This window comes from Pimephales promelas, chromosome 14, assembly GCF_988280905.1.
Source record: "Pimephales promelas chromosome 14, fPimPro1.hap1.1, whole genome shotgun sequence".
Lineage (NCBI taxonomy): Eukaryota > Metazoa > Chordata > Actinopteri > Cypriniformes > Leuciscidae > Pimephales > Pimephales promelas.
In genome coordinates, this window is record NC_142782.1 from 31,995,149 (window position 1) to 32,021,369 (window position 26,221).

General features: G+C 37.9%; 2 protein-coding genes across 3 annotated transcripts; one reads left to right on the forward strand and one right to left on the reverse strand.

Moving 5' to 3' along the window:
- The first annotated feature begins 3,737 nt into the window (after positions 1–3,737).
- On the forward strand, positions 3,738–15,117 carry LOC120481424 (NACHT, LRR and PYD domains-containing protein 12). The gene is made up of 10 exons (XM_039675082.2): positions 3,738–3,881; positions 6,254–7,823; positions 9,104–9,265; positions 9,398–9,562; positions 9,656–9,823; positions 10,862–11,035; positions 12,185–12,358; positions 12,445–12,612; positions 13,529–13,609; positions 14,978–15,117. Exons 1-9 carry the CDS (start codon positions 3,866–3,868, stop codon positions 13,596–13,598), a joined length of 2,667 nt encoding a protein of 888 aa, XP_039531016.2. The 5' UTR covers positions 3,738–3,865; the 3' UTR covers positions 13,599–13,609; positions 14,978–15,117.
- Positions 14,389–25,856, reverse strand: gpd1a (glycerol-3-phosphate dehydrogenase 1a). 2 transcript variants are annotated; one of them, XM_039675174.2, is made up of 8 exons: positions 25,624–25,856; positions 24,397–24,571; positions 19,217–19,357; positions 18,138–18,276; positions 17,935–18,047; positions 16,328–16,564; positions 14,952–15,058; positions 14,389–14,879 (listed from the first exon to the last, which is right to left on the reverse strand). In XM_039675174.2, the coding sequence occupies exons 1-8, from the start codon at positions 25,665–25,667 to the stop codon at positions 14,783–14,785; spliced, it is 1,053 nt and encodes a 350-aa protein (XP_039531108.2). In that variant the 5' UTR covers positions 25,668–25,856; the 3' UTR covers positions 14,389–14,782. The 2 variants fall into 2 exon arrangements, with proteins under 2 accessions (XP_039531108.2, XP_039531102.2); XM_039675168.2 differs by having other exon boundaries at positions 24,394–24,571; positions 25,624–25,846.
- Positions 25,857–26,221: the final 365 nt, after the last annotated feature.

Genomic DNA, 26,221 nt, shown 5'->3' on the forward strand with positions numbered 1-26,221 from the left:
ATTGGCAAGATTAATCATGCGTGTTTCATTGGGAACGGTATACAATTATACTACAATAAATTAATGTTTTAAAATACGTATTGTACTGTACCTCAATGTATCATTGACACATACTCAATCACATACGAATAAAGTATGAGGTTTGTGTCCGCTCCAAAACGTTAGGTGGCGTTACTCGGTTTATAACGTCAGCTCCGCCCTCACTTCCGGTCTTAGCGCTGGTGTTTACAACGTAAGCTCCGGTTCTGGCGCTGGGGTTCTGAAACTGGTGGTGCTGCGGGTCTGCAGCTGGATGCTATTGGCGCCAATAGACATAAGAAGAAGAACAACAACAACAAACTGAATGTCAGAATGGGAAAGAAAGGTGATTTAAGCGATTTTGAGCGTGGCATGGTTGTTGGTGCCAGACGGGCCGGTTTGAGTATTTCAAAATCTGCTCAGTTACTGGGATTTTCACGCACAACCATTTCTAGGGTTTACAGCGAATGGTGTGCAAAGGGAAAAACATCCAGTACGCGGCAGTCCTGTGGGCGAAAATGCCTTGTTGATGCTAGAGGTCAGAGGAGAATGGACCGACTGATTCAAGCTGATAGAGGAGCAACTTTGACTGAAATAACTATTCGTTACAATCAAGGGATGAAGCAAAGCATTTGTGAAGCCACAACACGCTCAAGCTTAAGGCGGATGGGCTACTACAACAGCCACCGGGTTTCACTCATCTCCACTACAAATAGGAAAAAGAAGCTACAATTGGCAACTTAGGTAATGTTGGTCTTATATTCGCTCATTCGCACTTTTTAAATAGTACTATGGGCAACAAAGCTAGTTTTTGCTAATTCTAAGCTGCTAAGTTACATGATATTAACAGTGGTCAACTACTACATTTCCTCAATCGATCAAAATGGGCAAGTGTTGTTTTAAAGGCATACATACTTGATAATATCTAATGTAGTGTGGTGAACAAGATAGGGGCCGTCATAAAAGTTTTTTTTTCATTGTGTGCAACAAACAGACAATTTAGACTACATTTTGGCCAACTACAGATGTACCAGCAAATATCTCTAACATTATGTGTTCTAATGCTATAGCATGTCCTTTAGCAACAATAAAAACTGCATTATAATGATGGTGTTTAAAAAGGTGTTTAGTAGATAAGTAACATGTACATGAACTGTAATTTGGTAACAATCCAGCCTGTAGAAAATCATGTGTAAGCTCCTGAATAGTTAATCGCTTAATTTTACAACTGTTTATATTAATTTATCTGAAATCAAAATGAACATGTTGCTGTTGGTTTTAATAATGACATATGATTTATTTCAATAGGTTTTGCAAGCATGGACCGACTGTTTCAAAGCAAGTTGGATCGTCTTATCTGGACCCTACAGAACATCCTACAGCCCATGTCTTGCTGTTTTATCCACCTCTGTTTTTCTTTATTAAAGTGTAATAAAGACTTTACAGTGTTCTCCAGATGTTGAACAATGAAGAATGGCTATACTAGGCTATCTTTTATGTTTTTTATAAAAACATAAAAGTACTACAGTGACCTGTCTGACTTACTACAGGTGAAATTTCCACAATAACCCCCATACTATACATGCTATTGTCAAATATGTTTATGGAAAATAACTGTAAATGACCGTTGCTATTTTTCCACGTTCCAAAGGCTGTAGTGCTTTTCCAGTGACCTGACTGACTTACTACTGGTGAAATTTTGACAATAACTCCCAAACTGTATGTACAATTATAAAATGTTCATTAAAAAATACTGTTTTCCCCCTTAAGTATTCTTTTCGTGTTTTTTACTCCAGGATTTTTTTTTTACTCATGTCATTGTCTTAACAGTAATACAGGGATGAAGCATAGTTTGTCATCCTGTTTTCAGAGAGAGAGAAAATGGCTTGATAAGATTTCAAGGAAAGTAAAAAAAAAAAGTAATCAACACCTCCTTACAAGCACCTTTACAAAATAAACACAAAACCATTAAGCAACTCAACAAAAAGAAAAAGGAAAAAAAAAAATATTTAAAATAAATGGTTGAAGCATATAAATTAAACGTTTGGCGCGTTAAAATGTAATCTGTCAAGAGATGGCGCTGTTTAACTTATTTTTGGTTCCGCGCTTGTAAGCGCCGCCTTGACGATTCTACATAAAAAAACTAGAATGTTTTATGTTTTACCAGTGTTGCCAGATGTACGATAATTATCGTATTTGTACGATAATTTTGACCTCTGTACGATGTACGATCAATAATGAAAAAAATCCCATAATGTACGATAATTTCAGATTTTTGTGATCGGAGGTCATAATCATAGTGCTTCTATACACATTGATCTAGCTGTTGATATACGTCATGCTCGTGAGGAGAAAATGAAGGTGAGAGAGCAGGGTAGAGAGGGAGAGACTGTCTATGGGACAGTCTATGTGCGTCTCTCCCGCCCCCGTCATCAATCCAGTCAACTCTCGGCAACGCGTCATAGTTGGGGGCGTGGTCGGCGTGGGGGAAAGCAGCGCGACCACCATCGTATGTATTTTGAATGACAAAAATGTCATATTACGAGTCATTCCCAGATAGCAAACTGACATTGAATCAACGTGGAAATATGACATCGAAACAACGTTGATCTGACATTGTTTTGCTCATCGAATTAACATTGAACCAACGTCAGACGCGTCATTCTTTCAAAACTAACGGAAAATCAACTTGAAATCAACGCGTTGTTTCAACGTTATGAAAGCAAACCAATTTTCGATTTTCATTTAGCTTTGAAGAATGCCGCGTCTGACGTTGGTTCAACGTTAATTCGATGAGCAAAATCAACGTTGTTTCAATGTCATGAGAGACGTCGTTTCCACGTTGATTCAATGTCAGTTTGCTGTCTGGGTTGACGGCTGCCGACCGGCAACGGTACATTGCAAAATGAACTGTAGGTTATGATTGCCCTTATTTAATTAAAAACTGGGTCAATGACCCACCAAATGGCCGGAGGTGTAGTTTCCAGACTATTGTTATCTGGTTGAATCTCCAGGTAAGTTGATATAAGTTACTATAAGTCCATAAAAACCTTGTCACTTAACAATGTACGTAAGCTTCACTCCAAACTATTAATCCTTTTGTAAAACGGTGATCAGTAGTAACTTCGAAGTTGCCGAGGGGTTTTGCTGACAGTTATCCGAATTCTCACAGTCTGCACTCTCACTCTGTATTGAGCTGATAACCATAAGCTGATAACGCTAATGTGAATGAGACATTCCTCAGGAAAAACGAATCTTGAAGTATTTTAGGACAAAATATTATAATAACGTTATTTCTATAGGAATACTATAGTATTTTACAGAGGTAGCTATTACAGAACATCATAGAAGTATTATAGAATATTATAGATATATAATATTATATCTATAATATTTAATATTATAGATATTATAATATAGATTATAATATATTTTAGATACCCCCCCCCCCCCCCCCCCCCCCCCGTTTGACGCGTGTACGATCATTTTCTTCCAAATACGATAATTTTGAGCTTCTTGTACGATACTTTGATATTTTCAATCTGGCAACACTGTGTTTTACACACAAGTGCTATTTTGTATCAGGCTTTTCTTCTGTTGATCAGTTTATGGCCCAGATAACTGAGACATTAGAAAACTTTGTTCTGACCAGCAGCGCCATTATAGGCAAATATCAGGTGTCAACAATTACAACTTTTTTTGTATAGGAAGGGGTCTTATTAAACAAACACATCTCACTTCCTCATTCCCCACTGACGAGAGCAACGACTGACCAGCCTGTTAGAGACACAACACTACTAGACAGGCTAGAACATCAGAATATCCCACGATATCAACATCTCCAGTCATGCAGAGCGAGATTGGTGAGCAAGAATAGTTTCAGTTTTGAGTCTGAAACCCCAGGCTGTGTGATGTTTAGCTGTTACATGATAGTCAGATAGACATGCTACAGGAAGTGGAGTGTGAATTTTAAAGGAGTAGTTCACCTTTAAAACTTTTGCTGATAATTTTCTCACCCCCATGTCATCCAAAATGTCCATGTCATTCTTTCTTCAGTTGAAAAGAAATTTTCAACTTTTTTTTTTGGATGAAAATATTCCAGGATTTTTCTCCATATAATGGACTTCAATGGGGTCCAAACGGTTCGGGGTCCAAACGGTTCAAGGTCCAAAAGACAGTTTCAGTGCTAACTGTTCAAAGGGCTTTAAAGGAGGGGTTGACTGCTTTTTTTCTTTGCATAATTGTATTTATGGGGTGCAATATAACATGTATTCTTGGGTTTTCTTTTTTTAAAAGTCTTATTTTTCATAAACTTAAGCTTTATTGTCAGCCGCGCTCTCCTCTGTCCCCTGAACGAGCGGTTGACTTCCTGATTCTATGAAAACACTCCCTCAGAGAAACGTAGTGGGCTCAGATTGGTTAGTTTGGCCCGGTGTGTTGTGATTGGCTAAACTGTCTCTCACGTTGTCCGGAAGGTTTAACGCCCATTACCTTTACGGGCGGAACGTGAGCTCCGGTCCAGAATGTAAATATGTGTCGAACTGCAGTATCTGTTTGAGGCAGAATCAGACCGAGAAACCCGCGATGAAGAGAGTCGAACAGAACCTCACCACACACGGCTTTTAATAAACGTTTCTGAATGATAATTTGCTACATTTTTTAACTTTTTGCACGTTTATTTTACACAATAGCATCTGACTGGCAACAATATATCAACTGACTGGCTAATGTCATACTCAAACAGCGTTGGCATGTTTACGTTCTTGATCAAATCGAAAATAACGTCATAAAGCATATATACATGAAAAATACGTTTAAAACATTAGTACTTATAGAAAATTAAGATCCATAATGTTTGTACGAGTTTGTCGTGGACACAAAATAGCATAGGCTAACTAGTAGTGGCTATAAAGCCAGCGCTGGCATTTGAAAAAAAAATAATAATAATAAAACACAAGGCTAACGTTACGTCTGGAATTATACATGCAAATACATTTAAAATGATGAAGTCTTAGCCTACTTACAGATTGTGGCCCAACACTGCTGCCTCTTGTTTTAAAGTCGGAACTGCTTCATGTTTCTTGTTGAATCTGGAGTTGAACTCGTGGAGATTCTTCCGTAAAATGCGCAGCACAGAGAGCTAGATTACGATCGTCATTTTCAGGAACATAATCAAACATAAATTGTATCCATTGTTGAGGAAATATAGCGTCCACGGGAAGCCCGAAACACAGAAGACCTGACAGCTGCGTGAACAACACACTCGACGAGTCGACGTACCTCAGAAATATACGCATGCCATTTTCTGCATATTCTGAGGGAGGGGTTGATGCAAATGTGCGGGTTAGTGACGTACCATAACCCAGCTGTAGTCCCAATCGAGTCGTTTTTGTAGGCAATTATACTTCCTGATTTTTAAAAGACGATATCTCTGCTTACATTGTACTTTCAGCGCTGCAACTTTGCAGATACTGTTCATGCACCAACAACAACATTACACACTATTTGGCAACATTACACGCAGTCAACCCCCCCTTTAAACGATTTTAGACGATGAACAAGGGTCTTATCAAGCAATATCAAGGGTCAATAACAAATCTTATTCTTATCAATGACAAATCTTTTCCTGAGTCAACTCATTCATTTCGTTTGTTGAATGAACCAAATGACACGAAAAAAGATTTGTTTTATTTGATAAACGAGTTCCAACAGGAGAGTCACGAACGCGTATCACAGAACAGAGCAAGGCAAGCATTTGAGCTTATAAAACGTAAACTTTTTTATTTATTTCTTTTAATGAGCGCTTGATAAGACCCTTATTCATCGTCTGAAATCGTTTAAAGCCCTTTGAACAGTTTGCAGTTTGCACTGGATCTGTCTTTTCGACCTTGAACCGATTGGTTCCCATTGAAGTCCATTATATGGAGAAAAATCCTGGAATGTTTTCATCAAAAACCTTCATTTCTTTTCAACTGAAGAAAGAAAGACATGGACATCTTGCATGACATGGGGGTGAAGAAATTATCAGCAAAAGTTTTTTTAAAAGTGAAGATAGAGTGATAGATAGAAATATAGATAGATAGAACTAGCGAATGATAGATAGATATAGATAGATAGATAGATAGATAGATAGATAGATAGATAGATAGATAGATAGATAGATAGATAGATAGATAGATAGATATTGTGATGTAATCAAGTACTTCCTTTATAGTGTATAATACTCTTTCCACAGACGTGCAGCAATTGTATAAGGAGGCTTTGAGAAACTCTGTGCTGAACTCCACTCTGCCCAGCTCTCTTTTGAGAGGTCAGCCTGTGGGAGAGGTGATCCAGAGAGGCCACTACACTCCCCTCTCAGTGTGTCCGGACCACGCTGGCTATGGTAGGGTGAACAGAGGCCATTGGGAATCTTTTGAGGATGTCATATCTCGAGAGTTTCCTCCAGGATCTGAAGGCCGCAGAGTGGTTCTTCATGGTGGAGTTGGGATGGGGAAGACTACAGTGGTGGAAAAGGTCATTTGGGATTGGGCGACGGGCACGCGCCTGCAACATTATGCACTCCTTCTGCGAGTGCCTGTTTTGGAGCTGGCCGCTCTTGGAGGAAAACCTACGAGTTTGCAGAGCATGTTGTGCCGCATGCACTCTCAGATCTCCGCCGAGACTCTTTCCGTCGCCCTACAGAGTCCTCAATCTTTACTTCTGGTGCTCGACGGGCTGGAGCAATCGCAGGACCTTCTATGCACCCCATCGTCCTCCTCTGGTCTCGTCTGTGACGTACGTCAAGAAGCGACCGGCTCTGTGCTGCTGTGCAGTCTTCTTCACAGTTCTCTGCTTCCTGGAGCTTCAATGCTGATCACGTCAAGAGAGCCAGTCAAGCTCGAGGCTTTGAGATCTTTCGAGGTGGTCGGGTTCTCCCAAACCCAAAGGAGAATGTTCTTCCAGGAGTTCTTCCATGACCCGGGCCTATCAGAGAGACTTTTTCAGCAAAGCGAGCAGGCGTTGGGAGTGTGTGAGCAGTGTTTTCGTCCGGCCTTCTGCTGGACGCTTTGCAGTGTGTTTGAGAGTAAAAGCACCCCACCCGAGACTCTTACTCACCTCCTCAGCATCATAACACACATGCTCCTGCAGAAACAGAAGACGCATGCAGAAGAAACCAGAGAGCTTGTGTTAGGTTTGGGGAAACTAACCAATCCGGTTTGCTCCTACGACGACGTCACTTCCTGTGGTCTGCGCTCATTTCTGCAGCAGCCTGTGCTTTCTAAATTCTTGTGCTTCAATGGTGATGTCACTTCCCCTGATAGCACATTCTCCTTCCTGTCTCCAATGATGCAAGAGTTCTTATTGGCCGCGTCCTTTTATCTCGACCAATCCGTGCAGATCTCGGACGAGGGCTCGGATTTGTACTACACATTTCTAGCAGGGCTGTCGGACTCGGTCCAGCGTAAACCGATGGAAGACTCAGTGGGCAGGTTCGATGAAAGCCGGATTTCTGAGTTCTCTCAGTGGTTGATGGGATATGTTTCTACGGTGTTGCCAGATTGGCGTTGTGGTGCGACAAAGCACTTTCTTGTTTTTCGGCTTCTGCAACATGCACGTAACTCGTCTCTGGTCAGAGAAAGCATCAGTAAGAGCCAATGGAGGCATATCGGCTACGGTGACATGCAGGAGCCCGACTGCGCAGCGCTGTCATATGTAGTGAGTTGCATGGGAGAGATGGAGTACATGAACCTATATAGTGCCAAACTAACAGACAAGCAGGTCGAGAAACTTATACCAGCGTTAAGGCTGTCGAAAAGAATTGGGTGAGTCTGACGTTATAGATTTTTACATTGCATTACACCGATGAGACGTTAAAGGAGTAGTTCACTTTAAAAAAAACAACTTTTGCTGATAATTTACTCACCCCCATGTCATCCAAGATGTCCATGTCTTTCTTTCTTCAGTCGAAAAGAAATGAAGGTTTTTGATGAAAACATTCCAGCATTTTTCTCCATATAATGGACTTCATTGGGCACCAAACGGTTCAAGGTCCAAATTAGAGTTTCAGTGCAGCTTCAAAGGGCTTTAAACGACACCAGACGATGAATAGGGGTCTTATCTAGCGAAACGATCGGTTAAATGCTAAAAGAACAGCATTTATTTGAAATAAACATTTTTGCACACATTTGAACAATTGAATGTGTTCTTGCTAAATAAAAGTCTCACAAAAAGTCTTTTTTGGCCATAAAATTAAAGTCCAAATGCCCAATGTGTCTTTAATTCTTTTTATTTATTTTTTTTTTTATTAAACAGTCTGACATACATACAAACCAACATAGTGCAGTGGTGAGCAATCTTGTAATTCCATAATTCCAGAAGTGACATACGAGTGATTTAAGTATTTGATCTAAGTGTGTATACGAATGAGTGTGGGTATGTGTATGTGTGTGTATGCCAGTGTTGTAGTCGAGACCACCTCACTCGAGTCCGAGTCGACACCGAGACCAGAGAGAGTCGAGTCCGAGTCAAGACCGAGTCCATAGAGAGTCGAGTCCGAGACCAGAGACGGTCGAGTCCGAGTCGAGACCGAGACCAGTGAGGGTTGATTACCTAATTTACTTTTATTTACTGAGAGAAATCCTTTTTTTTTTTTTTTTTTTTACTGAATTTACTTAGAGTTTAAAAAATATGATCAGTTTAGGGTAAAAAGGCCACATAGTAGGTGGTGTTAAAAGTAATTTTATTACAATTTGTCATGCGCAGTTGCGCCATAGAAAATCACCAATCACTGGGCGTGTCAATCGATTTAAAGAAATATTTTATTAACACATATTTAATCATGAAAAATATTTTGAATTGAACTCGAGTGGACTCGGGAATAAATCCGAGTCCTAAAGAAAAAAATGTTCGAGTACGAGTCAATTCCGAGTCCAAATGGACACGAGTCCATGACAAGACCAAGACCATTAAAATATGGTCTCGAGACCGAGTCCGAGACGAGTCCGAGTCTCGAGTACTACAACACTGGTGTATGCGTAAACAAAGCAACCATTTATAATTTATTACCATTGTCATTAATCCTTTCAGTCTTTAATCCTGTCAGTCTGATGCAGAGTGATCTCAAACTCGCCTCCGTCACCCACCTGGCAACCGCGCTGGCCGAGGGCCGGATGACCACGCTGAATCTGTCCTGCTCCACATTGGAAAAAGAATCATTGAAAACCATCTGCCATGCACTCACACACACTGGGCTGCAGTCTCTCACGTAAGATCATTTTTTATGTATATGCCCTTATTAGAAAGAACAGCATCATATTAGGAATGGGATTGTGACTCATCATTCTTGGTGCTTGCTTCTGCTGTAACACTTGCTGAAATGTGTCGTCACTATGTTTAGGTTAAATGGATGCACATTGACCGCAGCTGATTGTGAAGAACTGACGAAGATGCTCTCCGGAGGTTCCCGACTGCGTGTGCTGATTCTCTTTGGGAATCAACTAGAGGATCAAGGTCTTATTCATCTCAGCAGTGCACTGGAGAACTGCAGACTTCAGGAAATCAAGTACACTTGCACCATTCATACGACTTTTTGGAAGCAGAAATATAGAAGTGAAACCAATTAACCGCTGTTTTGACGTGTGCATGTGTTCTGCAGTCTGGATGGTTGCTCGCTGACAGCGGCGTCCATGTCTGCACTGTCTTCAGCTCTGATTAATGGTTTTTCAGAGCTCAGGATGCTAGACCTGAGCAGTAACTCACTGAAGGATGATGGGATTGAGCTGATCTTACAAGCGTTACAGAAACGCCGTCTAAACACATTGAAGTAAAGTATATGCTGTGTTTGCGTGACCAACATGCATGGATAAAAAGTCACGTCTAAACACCTCTTTGTCTTTACACATATGTCAAAATGTGTTTTTTTTTATATATATACTGTATACTACCTTTCAAAAGTTAGATTTTTTTAATGTTTTAGAAGCCTCTTATGCTCACAAAGCTGCATTTATTTGATCAAAGATAAAGTGAAATAAAATAAATAGTGCAATTTTATTAAAAATGCTTCTTGTTATAATCAGCATTGAAAAGACACACCTTTCTCCGAATTCTTTGATGAATATAAGTTAAAGTTAAAAATAACAGGATTGGTTTAAAATTGAAATCTTTTGCATTATTAATGTCTTAACTGTCACTTTTAAACAATTTAATGCATCCTTGCTTAATAAAAGTATTTATTTTAAAAATAATAATAATCTTACTGATCAAAACTTTTGGATGGAGAATATATATATATATATACATATATATTAGGGCTGTGCAAAAATTAATTGCGATTAATCGCATCCAAAATAAAAGTCTGTGTTTACATAATATATTTGTGTGTGCTGTATATAATTATTTTGTATTTATAAATACCTATGCATGCATGTATATATTTAAGAATTATTTGCGCTTAAATTCTGTATATATATAAATACATAATCTATATTCTATAAATATAAATATTTTATATATGAATAACACATTTTCTTAAATATATACATGCATGTGTTTGTATTTATATATACAAAATAATTATATACAGCACACACAAATATATTATGTAAACACAGACTTTTATTTTGGATGCGATTAATCGCAATGAATTTTTGCACAGCCCTAATATATATATATACTGTATACATATATATATATATATATATGAATGAATGATGGGAAACTGGAACAAAATGCAATACATTTTGAAAATAAAAATATACAATATATTTAGTGGCAAATTGGAGAAGAGTGGGGCTGAATGTTTAAGTTAATATATATATATATATATATATATATATATATATATATTTTTTTTTTTTCACAGAGTGTTTGACTGCGAGTTGACTGGCTCCTGCTGCCCCTCTCTGGCTGCTGTCCTCCAATCAGAAAACTGCTGTCTGACTGAGCTGGGCGTGTCCGTAAATGATCTCGGCCAATCCGGAGGGATGCAGATATGTCAAGCCCTGATGGCTCCTAAGTGCACACTAGAAATACTGGAGTATGTATGCAAATGAGTTGTTTTTAAATCACATTGATGATTATCATGTGAAAAAGGCAGACAGTTGAAGCGTGTTATGAATATCACTGGTGAATATAATTTTTTCTTGGTTGGATCAGTTGAACATACACTACCATTCAAAAGTTAGGCATAATGACAATGATTTTTTTAAAGGCAATCGATACTTTTATTCAGCAAGAACGCATTAAAGTGAGCATGTTACAGAAGATTTATATTTCAAATATCTATCATAAAATAATCCTGAAAAACACCTGTTTAAAAGTTTACGCACTTCATTACGCAGCACAACTGTTTTAAACATTGAATGAGATTGAATGATCAGAATGATTTCTAAAGGATCATGTGACACTGAAGGCTGGAGTAAAGATGCTAAATACTGGAATAAATAATAAATATATTCAAATAGAAAAGTTATTTTAGATTGTAATAATATTTCATAACTGTAAAAATGAATGCGCTTTATCTAATCAGAAAGAATTGTGGCAACAGATTACAAAGCAATATTATTAATTAAATGTAACAATACAATTGATAATAATCAAATTACTTCATTAAAAGTTAACCATTTAAAATGAGTAAAACTTTTTTTAGAAAGTATGTCTAAAATAAAAGTTTATAAAATAAAGATAATATAAAATAATTAATCTTTGACGTCTGTCTGTTATTCAGATATTTTTGTTTAATTTTTGGTGTAAACTTTACTCATTTTAAATGGTTAACTTTTAAGAAATATTTTGATTAAGTATTACTCAATTCTAATTTGTTCAATTTAATTAATAATATTGTTTGTAATCTGTTGCCACAATTTTATTGATTAGATAAAGCTTATTCATTTTTACAGTGTACTGCTTTACTGTATTTTTGATAAGCAGAAGACTTCTTTAAAAACATAAAAAATGGCTACCAATCACAAATACTTGTACTGTAGTGCTAATGTTATTTCCGAGGTCGAGAATGGTATAGCATTTTGATGAAAGGTTATGAACACAATCATTTAATCTTTCTTTAAATGTGATGAGTCGTGCACAATGAGACTAGTTGAAAAGTACATTTTGATGCCGTATTGACTCTAGTCACATGAAAACCGTTCCCGATGTGAAATCTAAACAGTGTGTGTATTTGTTGTAGATTGAGTCGATGTGAGTTGACTGAGGAGGTGTTTCGAGCGCTGGGGAGTGTTTTGACGTCCGGCGGGTCGAGGCTCACCAGTCTCTCTGTAGGAGTGAATAATATGGGCGATTCTGTGGCCAAACACATGTGGGAGGCGCTGAGACACAAAAACTGCAAACTACAGCACCTGGAGTGAGTGATATCCTCATCCACATTCTCCCAACAGAAACTAGCATGATTAGATGATGAGTGAAATCTGTCTCGTCTTGTTTCTGCAGTCTGGAGATGTTTACTCTGACAGATGCTTGCGTAGAGGAGTTATGTGAATCTGTTGCTGCCAGCAGCACTTTATCAACTCTCATCCTAAAAAACAACACAATGACCGACTCCGCTGTACCACAGTTGGTCAAATTAATGCAGGCCCGTCCTCAAATGACCCAGCTAAAGTAAGTTCAGGCTATACAGTGATGTGAATAAGTTTGCACACCCATGCTAAAGTTGCCTAAAAAGAGGAATAAAAAAAAAATCAGCTTTTGGAAATTGATCTTAATGCCTTAATTTAAAAAAAAAAAAAGGTTTTATTTCAGTTAGCCTGATAGCTGGTTTGATTTCCATTGAGAGACGGTCTTATGGAAAGTACCCCATGCCAATCTCGAGGTGTGATGATGTGGGGATGTTTTAAATCCAAAGGCCAAGGGAACTTTATCAGGATGCATATTAAATAACTGGCCTTTAAAAGTAAAAATCTATGGGAATTTAACATAGGGGTGTCCTGATTTATGCACCCTGTATTTTTATTTATTTATGACACATTATTCATTCAGAAAGAAAATTGGTGTCCTTAAAGGTTGGATTTTTCCTAATTTTTTAAATTAAGGCATTAAGATCAATTTCCAAAAGATGATTTTTTTTATTCCTCTTTTTGGGCAACTTTAGGATGGGTGTCCAAACTTATTCACATCACTGTACACGTAATGGTCATGCCCATACAGAAAAAAATATATATATATAATACATTTTTTAAAAAGTTATTTTTTTTTAAATACACTAAAATTGGCAAAAATACACTGAAAATAAAAACAGACATTTTAAATAAGTTGTGTTTGTGGTTATATTGTTTTTGACCATTTCTTTTACAGTAATTTCAGTCCAAAATTCAAGATACATTTTGTATTACCCCAAAATGTATTTTTATACAGTAAATGCATTTTCTTGCCCCTTGCAGTACATTTTATATTTTGTAATTAAAATGTTTAAATGAAATATATTTAAAATGAGCGGGAAAAAATGATTGCACTTGAATATGATGCACTATACAGTATGTGATCAGTAATGTATTATTTTTTTCATATTTTCTTCCAGTCTGCAGTATAATGACTTCAGTGAGGATGTTTTTGACTTGATGGAGACATGCCCAAATATCGTTTACTAGAAGAATCTCAGGTTGGAACATCTGCAATGCACACCTGCATATATTGGCTTTTAAAATGAAATGCATGCTTAACGTGTAAAACAAGCTTTTATTAATGCATATTCTATTTCATCTGTTCTGTGTCACCATATCGTTATCGGCCCATATATATTCATTTTTAATGTTATAGTTATCGGTCTGCTAAGAAAAATATATTAAATATGGATTATTTCCTTTAGCTGAGAGACTCTTCAGATGCCATAATGGGTTGAAATATGTCTGTCATATAGGCTACATAAAATTATAATAGTGTGCTTGGGACATGTTTTTGTAATAAGGCTCTCAAATATGATATAAAATGTTTATCGACCTATATATAGGTTATCGGCTTTCAATTATTAGTTATTGGTATCGGCCAAAATGTTCATATCGGTGGGTCCCTAGCTGTTTTACAGACAGTTTTATAAAGTTGCCCCAAAAAGTGTGAATGTCATTGCATTTGTAACAAAATATTATATCAAATACTTTAGTATTTTAGTAATGGAATATATCACAAACACAAGTTACAAGCAAAAAGAAGCTTGTCACTAAAAAGTTCACTAATGCTTCAAAACCATCCTTTCTAGTTTTGAAGCATTATGCGAAGCATGCCGTTGTAAATTTGATGAATTACTATATCTTCGTTCATTTTTAATTGTAATACTTTTTGGGCCACTGTATATTGTCTGGTTCTGAACTTCTTACACATACCAGACAACCCTCAAAATCAATTTATTCACAAAATGATTGTCTTATTAAAGAAATGGACGGCTGGAACTCAGACAGTGATTTATTTCACATTACATATAGAGAGCATTCAATTCGGTGTGAATTTGAGAACTATTTCACACAGTTTCAGTGGCACTTAGAAAAGAGACCTCAGTCTGGCATTTGAGGCTTTTATACAGAATAGAATTAGTGACTGGAAGGATGGATTCATTAGAAATGACAAAACCTGATTGTGCACTCAGAGAGCGTCCTCATGCGACCCTGTTCAACACACTCACACACCCTGCTGTAACCATGGATTTGCATGCTGCTTCTGTTTGACGAGGTTGTCTTGCTGGTTAAAGTATTTAAACACAACAGCAATGCTATTCTTTTCAACAGGGCTCACACACACACATACACACACACTCACTCAGTATTGCAGCTCTGTCCTTCTTTCACTGATGTTCTGGATGGTTCTGCAAGCAGAGGATGAACTCAGTTACAGGCCGACTCTCGTAACAGATCTCGTACACTGCATTAAAAAGGGGAAATCTGTGGGAAAAAAACATGTTCAGATGTGTTGAACTAACTTTAATGTAAATGCACAATGAAATTGAAACTTACTTGTCGAGTATGCCTTTGTTTTTAAGTATGGTGTGGACCTCAGCGGCTGTGGCTGGACCCTGCAGCTTCTGACCATTCAACATTTCCTTCTCAAGCTCTTCGAGAGACTGAAACAGAGAATCGAATGACTACAAATGCTGCCAAAGATATTTGTATTTGCACTAGTATTACTGCTACTTTAAATCACCTGTTTTGCACTTTTCTCATTGTACGCAGAGCTACAAATATTTAGTTTTTTGTTATGCTAAATTGAAAATGGAATTTATGGTTTGATATGGTATGGTTTGATAATCCATGACTAATCACATTTCACATTATTTTTGATTTTACTTTTAAATTCATTGTATATTTAAATGCATCATAAAAAAAAATAATAATATAATAAGAATAAAAATAAAAGGGTCAGGAGATTGCATTCTGGGCCTAGTTATTGTGACATGCCACATATAAATTTATTAGATTTAAAGGGATAGTTCACTTTGAAATTAATTGTTCGTATGTTTTAGCTTACATCAAGGGCATCCCAGATGTAGGTGTCTTTGATTCCTCAGTAGTTTCAATTTTGATATTTTTAGGTCAAACCGTTCTTGTCTGTCAGTCATATAATGCAGGTCTATGGTCACCACCTCAAAGAGCATGCACAGAGAAGTCCAAATTAAACATGATTTAATGACTGGTAAATGTAAGTACACATTGATGGCCTAAGACACGAAACGAGCGGTTTGTGTGAGAAAACGAACAGTATTTATATCGTTTTTACCTGTTGTAATCACATCCACGTCCAAGTGATCTGAGTGCGCGGGGGATTTGTGGCTGTGGTTCCAAGAGGTAAAAACAATATAAATACTGTTCGTTTTCTCACACAAACCGCTCGTTTCGTGTCTTAGGCCATCAATGTGTACTTACATTTACGAGTCATTAAATCATGTATAATTTGGACTTCTCTGTGCATGCTCTTTGAGGTGGTGACCATAGACCTGCATTATATGACTGACAGACACGAACGGTTTGAAACTACTAAAACTGAAACTGCTGTGGAAACAAAGACGTCTACATCTGGGATGCCGTTGAGGTAAGATAAAACATACCAAAAACTAATTTCAAAGTGAACTATCCCTTTAACAGCTACAATGGGTAAGATTTACAGTGTAAAAATACTAACATTGTCTGGTTCCTCACAAATCAGTTGTATGAAATTAAAAGAATTTTTAAATGGACTACTTTTTTTTGTCTTTTTGAAGCTTGTAAGCTCCATTTCTGTAAGAAAAATCATGTTTTTTTGTTGAGTTCCACAGAAGAAAGTCATACAGGTTTGAAATGGCACGAGGGTGATCACATTTTCGGGGAACTATCCCTTTAAGTTCTTGGTGTCTCACCTTGCCAGTCTTGGCGAAGGCCTCTGAGACTTTCCGATTTCGTCCTCCGTAACATGTGGTAATGAGATCAGCAACGCCACAGCTCTCCAAGAAAGTTGCAGAAGAGACCGAGCCGGCGGTGCAGAACAACCGAGCAAAGCTGATCATCTCCATGAGACCCAGTCTGATCACCGCAGCCTTTGTGTTGTCCCCAAAGCCCAAGCCGTCACAGAAACCTGCTCCTACTGCCACTATATTCTGTAGGAAGACAAATAGGTCTAATGTCTGACATGTTCTGAGCTAGATTACTACAAGAAACGTGTTGTTTGGAAATGCTAAGATCCCCTGACACTACATTTATGGTGTTTGTGTTCTTGCTGCGCACTGTGAAGTTTGTCATGTTGCAGTCAGATGAAAGTCTTAAAGGGATAGATCATCCAAAAATGAAAATTCTGCCATTTGGTTTGCAATGACATGAGAATAAATGATGACAGAATTTTCATTTTGTGGTGAACTATACCTTTAAGACTTTCATCTGACTCAGAAGCAAAGTGTTTTCTCCTATAGCTCAAACCGTGGAGCCAAGGTCATGGGTTTGATTCATAACGAATACATGAACTGATAAAGATGTGTATCTTGAATGCAATGTAAGTTGCATTGGATAAAAGAAACTGCCAAATGCATAAGTGTAAATGTATTTATAAAACAATATATACAGTGATTCTATTCTGTAAAAGGAAAAATATAGCATTTAAATACAAAATATAAATTATATATATATATATATATATATATATATAATTAAAAAAAATATAATAAATATGTATATATATAAAACATGTTTTACGCTAATGAAAAACATACTAAAAACAAATTAAAAATGAATAAAGAATAATAAATACTATATATACACTTTTAATACAAATAAAAAAAGGAAAAAAAATTAATTAACAAAAATTAAAGTGAAAATAGAAAATATACAAATAAAAGCTAGTTCATAATATTTGCAAATATATTAATGATATAGTAAAAAAAAAACACTGGTCTGAAAGTCATTCTTTTTGCTACAATATCAAACTAACTAGTGTTTATTTTAAAGAAAGACAGCACAAAGCACACTTTTCAGGCAAAGACATTCGCCAACAATACATTTATTATTGTTTTTTATTATTATGGCTATAGTATTCTAGTATTTATTCATATTTTGAAGTACCTTTTATAGTTATATTTTCATTTAAATTTAGGTTTTATTAACTCTGTTAAGTGCTTTTGTCAAATTTATTATTTATTTTTTTAAATATGCCTTTTAGTACTTAAAAACTTTTTAAGTTTAAGTTTCATTTAGCAATAACAACACTCCTCTAAGTTAGTGGTTCAACTGTCCAAATTCTTATCAATGTATTTCTCGGTTTGATTGTTAAAAACTCTACAGCAAAAGAGAACGTTAATAACTGACAACTCACACTTGCCATATCAAGACAGACCAGTATTATTACTGCTGTTGATAAAACAACTTCTTGATCTGCATGCAATGTCAACCTAAAATTAGTTTTAACTGTTAAACACACTGGAAATCACTAACTGTGTCACATATGCACTGTCCTATTTTGAGGTGTGAATAATCAAACCTTCAGTGCACCACAGATCTCCACCACATCTGCTTCCTGTACGACTGTGACCCGGAAGTGATCCGTCTGCATGAGTTCTTTAAGCAACGCCCCCTCACTTTTATCCCTGCAGCCTGACAAATATTAAACACACAAAAGCATATACTCACCCAAACACAAAGTGACCTATTTAACATATTCACATTGCTTTTTATGAGCCTCACCAATGGTGGTCTCACAGAATTTCTCATCCGCCACCTCGTTGGCGATATTCGCTCCCATCAACACGCTCATCTTGATGCCCAGCTTCTCGTGAATGACCTCTGAGATGAGCTTCAGTCCATCCGGCCCTTCATCCACACCCTAAATGAACCACAAGCACAGTCATGCTTTGCTATCGGTTTCAAATGTGACAGTCTTGTGACCTTTAAAGGGATAGTTCACTTTGAAATTAATTTTTGGTATGTTTTAGCTTACCTCAAGGGCATCCAAGATGTAGGTGTCTTTGTTTCCGCAGTAGTTTCAATTTTGGTATTTTTAGGTCAAACCGTTCTTGTCTGTCAGTCATATAATGGAGGTCTATGGTCACCACCTCAAACACATGCACAGAGAAGTCCAAATTAAACATGATGATGACTCGTATGTGTCACTGTGTGTTGCAGGCAGAAGGACAGGCAGAGTCCAAAATTCAAACGAAGATTAATTATTTTAATTCCAATACAGGCAGGAAGACGGGGTACACAGGGTAACATCAAACATTGACCGACAATAACTGAATGAAACAGAGGGAACTAAATACAGGGAGGAATCAAACATAACGATGTGAAGACAGGTGATACTGATGAACAAGACGAGGAACAGGTGGCTGATGAGGGAGTGAGTTCAGGAGTGGAGACAAGAGGATCCTTGGAAGTGTAGTGCTGATGACAAGACAGGACGGTGCAGACGAAGACTGTGACAGTATGTGTATCAATCAATGTGTACATACATTTACGAGTCATTAAATCATGTTTAATTTGGACTTCTCTGTGCATGCTCTTTGAGGTGGTGACCATAGACCTCCATTATATGACTGACAAGAACGGTTTGACCTAAAAATATCAAAATTGAAACTACTGCGGAAACAAAGACACCTACATCTTGGGATGCCCTTGAGGTAAGATAAAACATACCAAAAATTAATTTCAAAGTGAACTATCCCTTTAAAAGCAACTGTCCTCTTTTTATCTGCTGCTGAGTAAGAGATAAAATGGCACAGAAACGACTTTCGCACACAATGCATATATTCATGAGTGTACGGGACCTTGATGAGGGACATTCCAAGCGCGTCCTGTTTGATGTTGCCCTTTATGGTGTCACAAACACGTCCGATGAACTGATGTGGAATTACAAAGATCAGGATGTCAGCACTCTTGGCAGCGTCGAGCAGATCTGACACCGCAACCTGTGAGCGAGAGAACGAGAGTGGAATAGAGAGAAGGGAAAAGAATCAGTTTGATATAATGATGAAACCTGCAGAAACTCAACATATTCACTAGATGAATGGCTACACCTAAGGTGCCCTGTTTCATATGTTATTATGTGACCTACATACTGGCTTATTTGTGTTGTTATTTTGACATGTCCATGTCAAGCCAAAACCACCTTGTTCACATTATAAATCCTTCTATCAAGTCACTGCCAATGGTTTTCTAGGCCTCTAGCCCAGTCCAGAGATAGTCGTTCCTGAACCTAGTTATAAGCTGAACCATTTGGCTGACTCTCACACATTCGGTCTACAGGTCATCATGACGGAGAAACCACATGCAGCTTTGTCAGCTTCTTATTAGTTGCTTGAGTAAACTGGATGGTTTCCTTTGCAAAGGTTTTGGGGACAGAATCTAGTGGCTCAGCACTCTTCTCCAGACCTCTGGAGTGTGTTAACTTCCTCTGTAGCAGAGCAACTATTTGCTGTTGAGACAATTTCCCAAGCAAAAAAAAAGTGAACTGATCTTTGTGATTGAATCTGGTAGATAAATATGTACGATAAAATGTAAATATTATAAGCACAATAACATTTAAATACTATATGCTATACTAATTAATTACTACATGCAATTAAACAAGTCTGTATATATTAGGGCTGTCAAACGATTCATCGCGATTAATTGCATCCAAAATAAAAGTTTGTGTTTACATAAAATATGTGGGTGCACTGTTTATAATTATTTTGTATATATATATATATATATATATATATATATATATATCAATACACACACATGCATGTATATTAAAAAAAAAGACTTATATATAAAATATTTCTATTTTTATATATTATAAAATTATATATGAATCTATATACTGTACAGTATATACATGAAAATATTTCTTAAATATATACAAGCATGTGTGTGTATTTATATATATATATACACACACACACACACACACAGTATATAGTAGTGCTGTTAATTGATAAATAGTGATTAATCGCACATAAAAGTTTGTGTATATGTAAATATATTTTTTGTGTATTTATTTATTTAGGGCCCGAGCACTAACAGTGCGAGGACCCTATTGAAACTGTTAGGGTTATTAGGGCCCGAGCACTAACAGTGCGAGGACCCTATTGAAACTGTTAGGATTATTTTTTTTTTTTTTTTTTTTTTTTTTTTCTGCAAAGTAAGTGCCATTTTCGGGGCCGCAACATGCTCAAAAACTCACCAAATTTGGCACGCATGTCAGGACTGGTGAAAAATTTCGTATTTTGTGGGTTTCGCGAATGGGCGGGGCAAAATGGCACGATAGCGCCACCTAGAAAATTGGAAAAAATTAGCCCCTCGTCCACGTTCAACCTACATGCACGAAATTTGGTGGGGACGTGTATCATATCAAGACGCACAAAAAAGCCTCAAGAACCCATACCCTAAACTCGACAGGATGTCCGGCATTTTGAATTTGGCGGCCATTTTTGGACGATTTACAGACTCCGTACTTTAACGAACTCCTCCTAGGGATTTAGTCGGATGGACTTAAAATTTCTGCTGTGCCTTCTAAAGGCATTGACGATGTAAAGTTGTGCTATCTGCGCGTTTTCGTCGATGGGCGTGTCCGTGGCGTCGAAGATTCGCCATGAAACAGGAAGTTGTAATAACTTGGCTGTAAATGCCCAGACCTGCACGAAATTTTACACATTTGACTAGAGTCCCACCCTGAACAAATCTACATGCCGACATTCACCCTAAGTCATAGCGCCACCTGCTGGCAACAGGAAGTGACCTTTAACGTAGCAGCCCCCGCCATATGTTTGACCGACATGTACGAAATTTCTGTGGTACATCTACCATGACCAGACGTACAAAAAAGCCTCAAGAACCCATACCCTAAACTCGACAGGAAGTCCGCCATTTTGAATTTGGCGACCGATTTGGGACGATTTACACACTCCGTACTTTAACGAACTCCTCCTAGGGATTTAGTCGGACCGACTTCACATTTCTGCTGTGCCTTCTAAAGGCATTGACGATGTAAAGTTGTGCTATCTGCGCATTTTCGTCGATGGGCGTGTCCGAAGCGTTGATGATTCGCCATGAAACAGGAAGTTGTTGTAACTTGGCTGTAAATGCCCAGATCTGCACGAAATTTTACATATTTCACAAGAGTCCCACCCTGAACAAATCTACATGCCGACATTCACCCACAGTCATAGCGCCACCTGCTGGCAACAGGAAGTGGCCTTTAACAAAGCAGCCCCCGCCGCATGTTTGACCGACATGTAAGAAATTTCTGTGGTACATCTACCATGGATAGACGCACAGAAAAGTCTCCTGGAGCGATGCCTTAAACTCAACAGGAAGTCGGCCATTTCTAATTTTACCGCCATTTTTTGATGATTTACTCATTACGTACTTTAACTAACTCCTCCTAGGGCTTTAGTCGGATCGACTTCACATTTCTGCTGTGCCTTCTAAAGGCATTGACGATGTAAAGTTGTGCTATCTGCGGGTTTTCGTCGATGGGCGTGTCCGTGGCGTCGATGATTCGCCTTGAAACAGGAAGTTGTAGTAACTTGACTGTAAAAGCCCAGATATGCATGAAATTTTACACCTTTGACAAGAGTCCCACCCTGAACAAATCTAAATTCCGACATTCACCCACAGTCATAGTGCCACCTGCTGGCAACAGGAAGTGACCTTTAACGAAGCAGCGTAGTAAATACACAGCCACACTGGCTGAGCTGCAGAAAATGCAACGCGGCCGCCTCAGACCCCGACGTGCTACAGGTGCGAGGGCCCGCCCATCGCTGCTTGCAGCTTTAATTTTTTTTTTTTTTTTTTTTCTTTTTTCTGCAAAGTAAGTGCCATTTTCGGGGCCGCAACATGCTCAAAAACTCACCAAATTTGGCACGCATGTCAGGACTGGTGAAAAATTTCGTATTTTGTGGGTTTCGCAGATGGGCGGGGCAAAATGGCACGCTAGCGCCACCTAGAAAATTGGACAAAATTAGCCCCTCGTCCACGTTCAACCTACATGCACGGAATTTGGTGGGGACGTGTATCATATCAAGACGCACAAAAAAGCCTCAAGAACCCATACCCTAAACTCGACAGGAGGTCCGCCATTTTGAATTTGGCGGCCATTTTTGGACGATTTACAGACTCCGTACTTTAACGAACTCCTCCTAGGGATTTAGTCGGATCGACTTAAAATTTCTGCTGTGCCTTCTAAAGGCATTGACGATGTAAAGTTGTGCTATCTGCGCGTTTTCGTCGATGGGCGTGTCCGTGGCGTCGAAGATTCGCCATGAAACAGGAAGTTGTACTAACTTGGCTGTAAATGCCCAGATCTGCACGAAATTTTACACATTTGACAAGAGTCACGCCCTGAACAAATCTACATGCCGACATTCACCCACAGTCATAGCGCCACCTGCTGGCAACAGGAAGTGACCTTTAACGAAGCAGCCCCCGCCGCTTGTTTGACCGACATGTACGAAATTTCTGTGGTACATCTACCATGACCAGACGCACAAAAAAGCCTCAAGAACCCATACCCTAAACTCGACAGGAAGTCCGCCATTTTGAATTCGGCGACCGATTTGGGACGATTTACACACTCCGTACTTTAACGAACTCCTCCTAGGGATTTAGTCGGATCAACTTCAAATTTCTGCTGTACCTTCTAAAGGCATTGACGATGTAAAGTTGTGCTATCTGCGCGTTTTCGTCGATGGGCGTGTCCGTGGCGTCGATGATTCGCCATGAAACAGGAAGTTGTAGTAACTTGGCTGTAAATGCCCAGATCTACACGAAATTTTACACATTTGACAAGAGTCCCGTCCTGAACAAATCTACATGCCGACATTCACCCACATTCATAGCGCCACCTAGTGGCAAGAGGAAGTGACATTTAACGAAGCAGCCCCCGTCGCATGTTTGACCGACATGTACGAAATTTCTGTGGTACATCTACCATGTCCAGACGCACAGAAAAGTCTCTTGGAGCGATGCCCTAAACTCAACAGGAAGTCAGCCATTTCTAATTTTACCGCCATTTTTGGATGATTTACTCATTACGTACTTTAACTAACTCCTCCTAGGGCTTTAGTCGGATCGCCTTCAAATTTCTGCTGTGCCTTCTAAAGGCATTGACGATGAAAAGTTGTGCTATCTGCGCGTTTTCGTCGATGGGCGTGTCCGTGGCGTCGATGATTCGCCATGAAACAGGAAGTTGTAGTAACTTGGCTGTAAATGCCCAGATCTGCACGAAATTTAACACATTTGACAAGAGTCCCGCCCTGATCAAATCTACATGCCGACATTCACCCACAGTCATAGCGCCACCTGCTGGCAACAGGAAGTGGCCTTTAACGAAGCAGTGTGGCAAATGCACAGCCGCACTGGCCGAGCTGCAGAATATGCAACGCGGCGCCTCACACCCCGACTCGCTACAGGTGCGAGGGCCCGCCCATCGCTGCTTGCAGCTTTAATTTTATTCTTGTAATTCAATTTTCCCTTATATATATATATATATATATATATATATATATATATATATATATATATATATATGCAATTTAAACACGCAACTATTTGTATTCTTGTAATACAATTTTTTCTATTATATTATAATATTAAAATAATATAATACATAATAATGTATATATAATACATTAATCGTATACATTCTATATATTTTGGTGTATATATCCAAATATTGTTCACATTTAAATACACAAATAAAAAGTTACTATAGTTGCTTCTGTCACATTGAAAATATGAATAAGGATTTCACACTTTAATTTATTTACAGAGTTTCTTAAACCATTTATTCATTATTCTATTGTACAAGTATGCAACAAATATTTTATTTGATTTATAACAAAATATATTATTTTATTATTTGCATTTATTTTATTATATATTATTCAACACACTTCATTAATAATATTTATATTTAACACATCATATGATTAAAATAAAACAATAAGTTTCTTACAACATTTTCTGGAAGCTTGTGTCCAGGCAAATACTTGACGTTCTCGTGGTCTGTGTTTATGATCTCTGTGAGTTTACGCCCGTCCACCATCTCTTCAAACACCCACATGTTAACCGTGGAGTGAAACTTCGAATTGTTCACGGCATTTCTGCCAACTATCTTAGCAATAGCAGAACCCCTGTGTATTACAGAAAGAGAGAGAGAGGGTGAGAGTTCATCATGTGAAAGGTTGCGGGTGGAAATGAACAAAGGACTTTACTCCCATCACGACCCCTGATCTTTTTTCTTTTTTTGACCAAAATGGAGCTTTTGCATTCCAGGAAAGTGATCAAAGCCTGTTGTGTCAGATGATCAGAGGGTCAGTTCAGTTTACAGGGGTAACTAGTTAACTAGTCTACTGATTGGGCACTTAATGCCTATTTACAAAAATACCCAACCATATCAATTTTGCAGTATTGTTTGAGAAATGTAATATGGCTCTTAACTGAATACATAAACATAAATTTGGGTTGTTGTTACAGTACAAATTTTGGAGTCTTGTTTTGATCATAAATAGTGTGGTTTTAAAGGAACAGATGGCCATTTCAAAGATTCAAGCTCATAAAAACCTCAGTCATCAACAGCAGACATGTTTAATAAATATGTCTATGTGAATATTTAAATTATTATAACCCTAAAAGGTCAAGGGAAACAATTCAATAACAAAAGAGTATCATTTGCATGCATTATATGATATAGCCTAATACTCTGTGGCTGTCAGTACATTTCAAACATTACAAATGGACATAATTGAACCAAGATGTGGCCAGATGGCTCTAGGACAGATAGTTGAAACCTATGGCACTTAAAAACTGAACCTAACCAGTGTGACTGACTGGAACATGTGTTCTACTTGTTTTGCATTGCAGCAGTGTTACAGATGGCTCATGTAAACAGTGATAATATTCAAGTTAGTCCAAAAGCACATTCAAAGCTGTTGAGCAGAACTTCTTAAGGGGATCTCATATTGTGTAACAAAAACAACATTGTATATAGCTATAACCTTCGTATTAACATGTCTTCTGTTATGCCCTTTCAAATGTCATAACCTTAAACTTGTTCTTCAGAAGCATATACTTGTTATTGAACGGCTTGCCTTTGTTTTATTTTAAACTAATGTCATGTGCTGTCAAATGATCACTTACAGCTCAAACAGTCATTTCTAAAGAAAATCCAAATATTTTTTTTTACCAGTTCCCAGAGCCGACGATGCAAACTCTTTTAGGACTTGTCATTGCGCTGAGAATCTTCACCGGCTCCTTCGCTGAGTTACACACACTGACCTGTCAATCATCCGCCAGAGCAGCGAGCGCACACTTGAGTGTTGTCCGTATAGGCCACGCCCCCTTGTGGTATTGACCACTCAGAGGGCACAAATAGCTCTGTCGACTCCGCCCACTACCAGGTGGGTGTGTTTACGGAATCTCAAAGCAAGTGATTCAAAGTTATGCACTTAAACAAACTATATTCTCAGTTGGCACAGGGACAAACTCAAAGCCAAGCTGTAACTTGACACTCTGCAAAAAATACAACCATAGACTGTAGAACACAATGCTGGATTTGTCTACTAGCTTAAGAACAAGCTGTAAAGCTTGTAATCTTTTTAAAAATGAGCAATCAATAAGTTAAATTATTTAGTAAAATGTAGACACCCAAAGCCTGTCAAGAATGGAAATTGTGTTATATTGTAATGGTCTTCAAATAGCCAATGTTTATTCTTTATCTTTTGATTGTGTGAGGTGTTTATGTGAGATCCAATCACACATGGAGATAAAAAAGATCAACAGAT

Excerpts from the sequence above, each read along its gene's own strand:
- LOC120481424 (XM_039675082.2), top strand. Across the intron at positions 9,563-9,655 it reads TGCAGACTTCAGGAAATCAA|TCTGGATGGTTGCTCGCTGA; the intron begins GTACACTTGCAC and ends TGTGTTCTGCAG. Across the intron at positions 12,613-13,528 it reads CCTCAAATGACCCAGCTAAA|TCTGCAGTATAATGACTTCA; the intron begins GTAAGTTCAGGC and ends ATTTTCTTCCAG.
- gpd1a (XM_039675168.2), bottom strand. The coding sequence starts at position 25,667 with ATGACAAGTCCTAAAAGAGTTTGCATCGTCGGCTCTGGGAACTG. Across the intron at positions 18,048-18,137 it reads ATTCTGTGAGACCACCATTG|GCTGCAGGGATAAAAGTGAG; the intron begins GTGAGGCTCATA and ends AATATTTGTCAG. Across the intron at positions 14,880-14,951 it reads AACAAAGGCATACTCGACAA|ATTTCCCCTTTTTAATGCAG; the intron begins GTAAGTTTCAAT and ends TTTTTCCCACAG.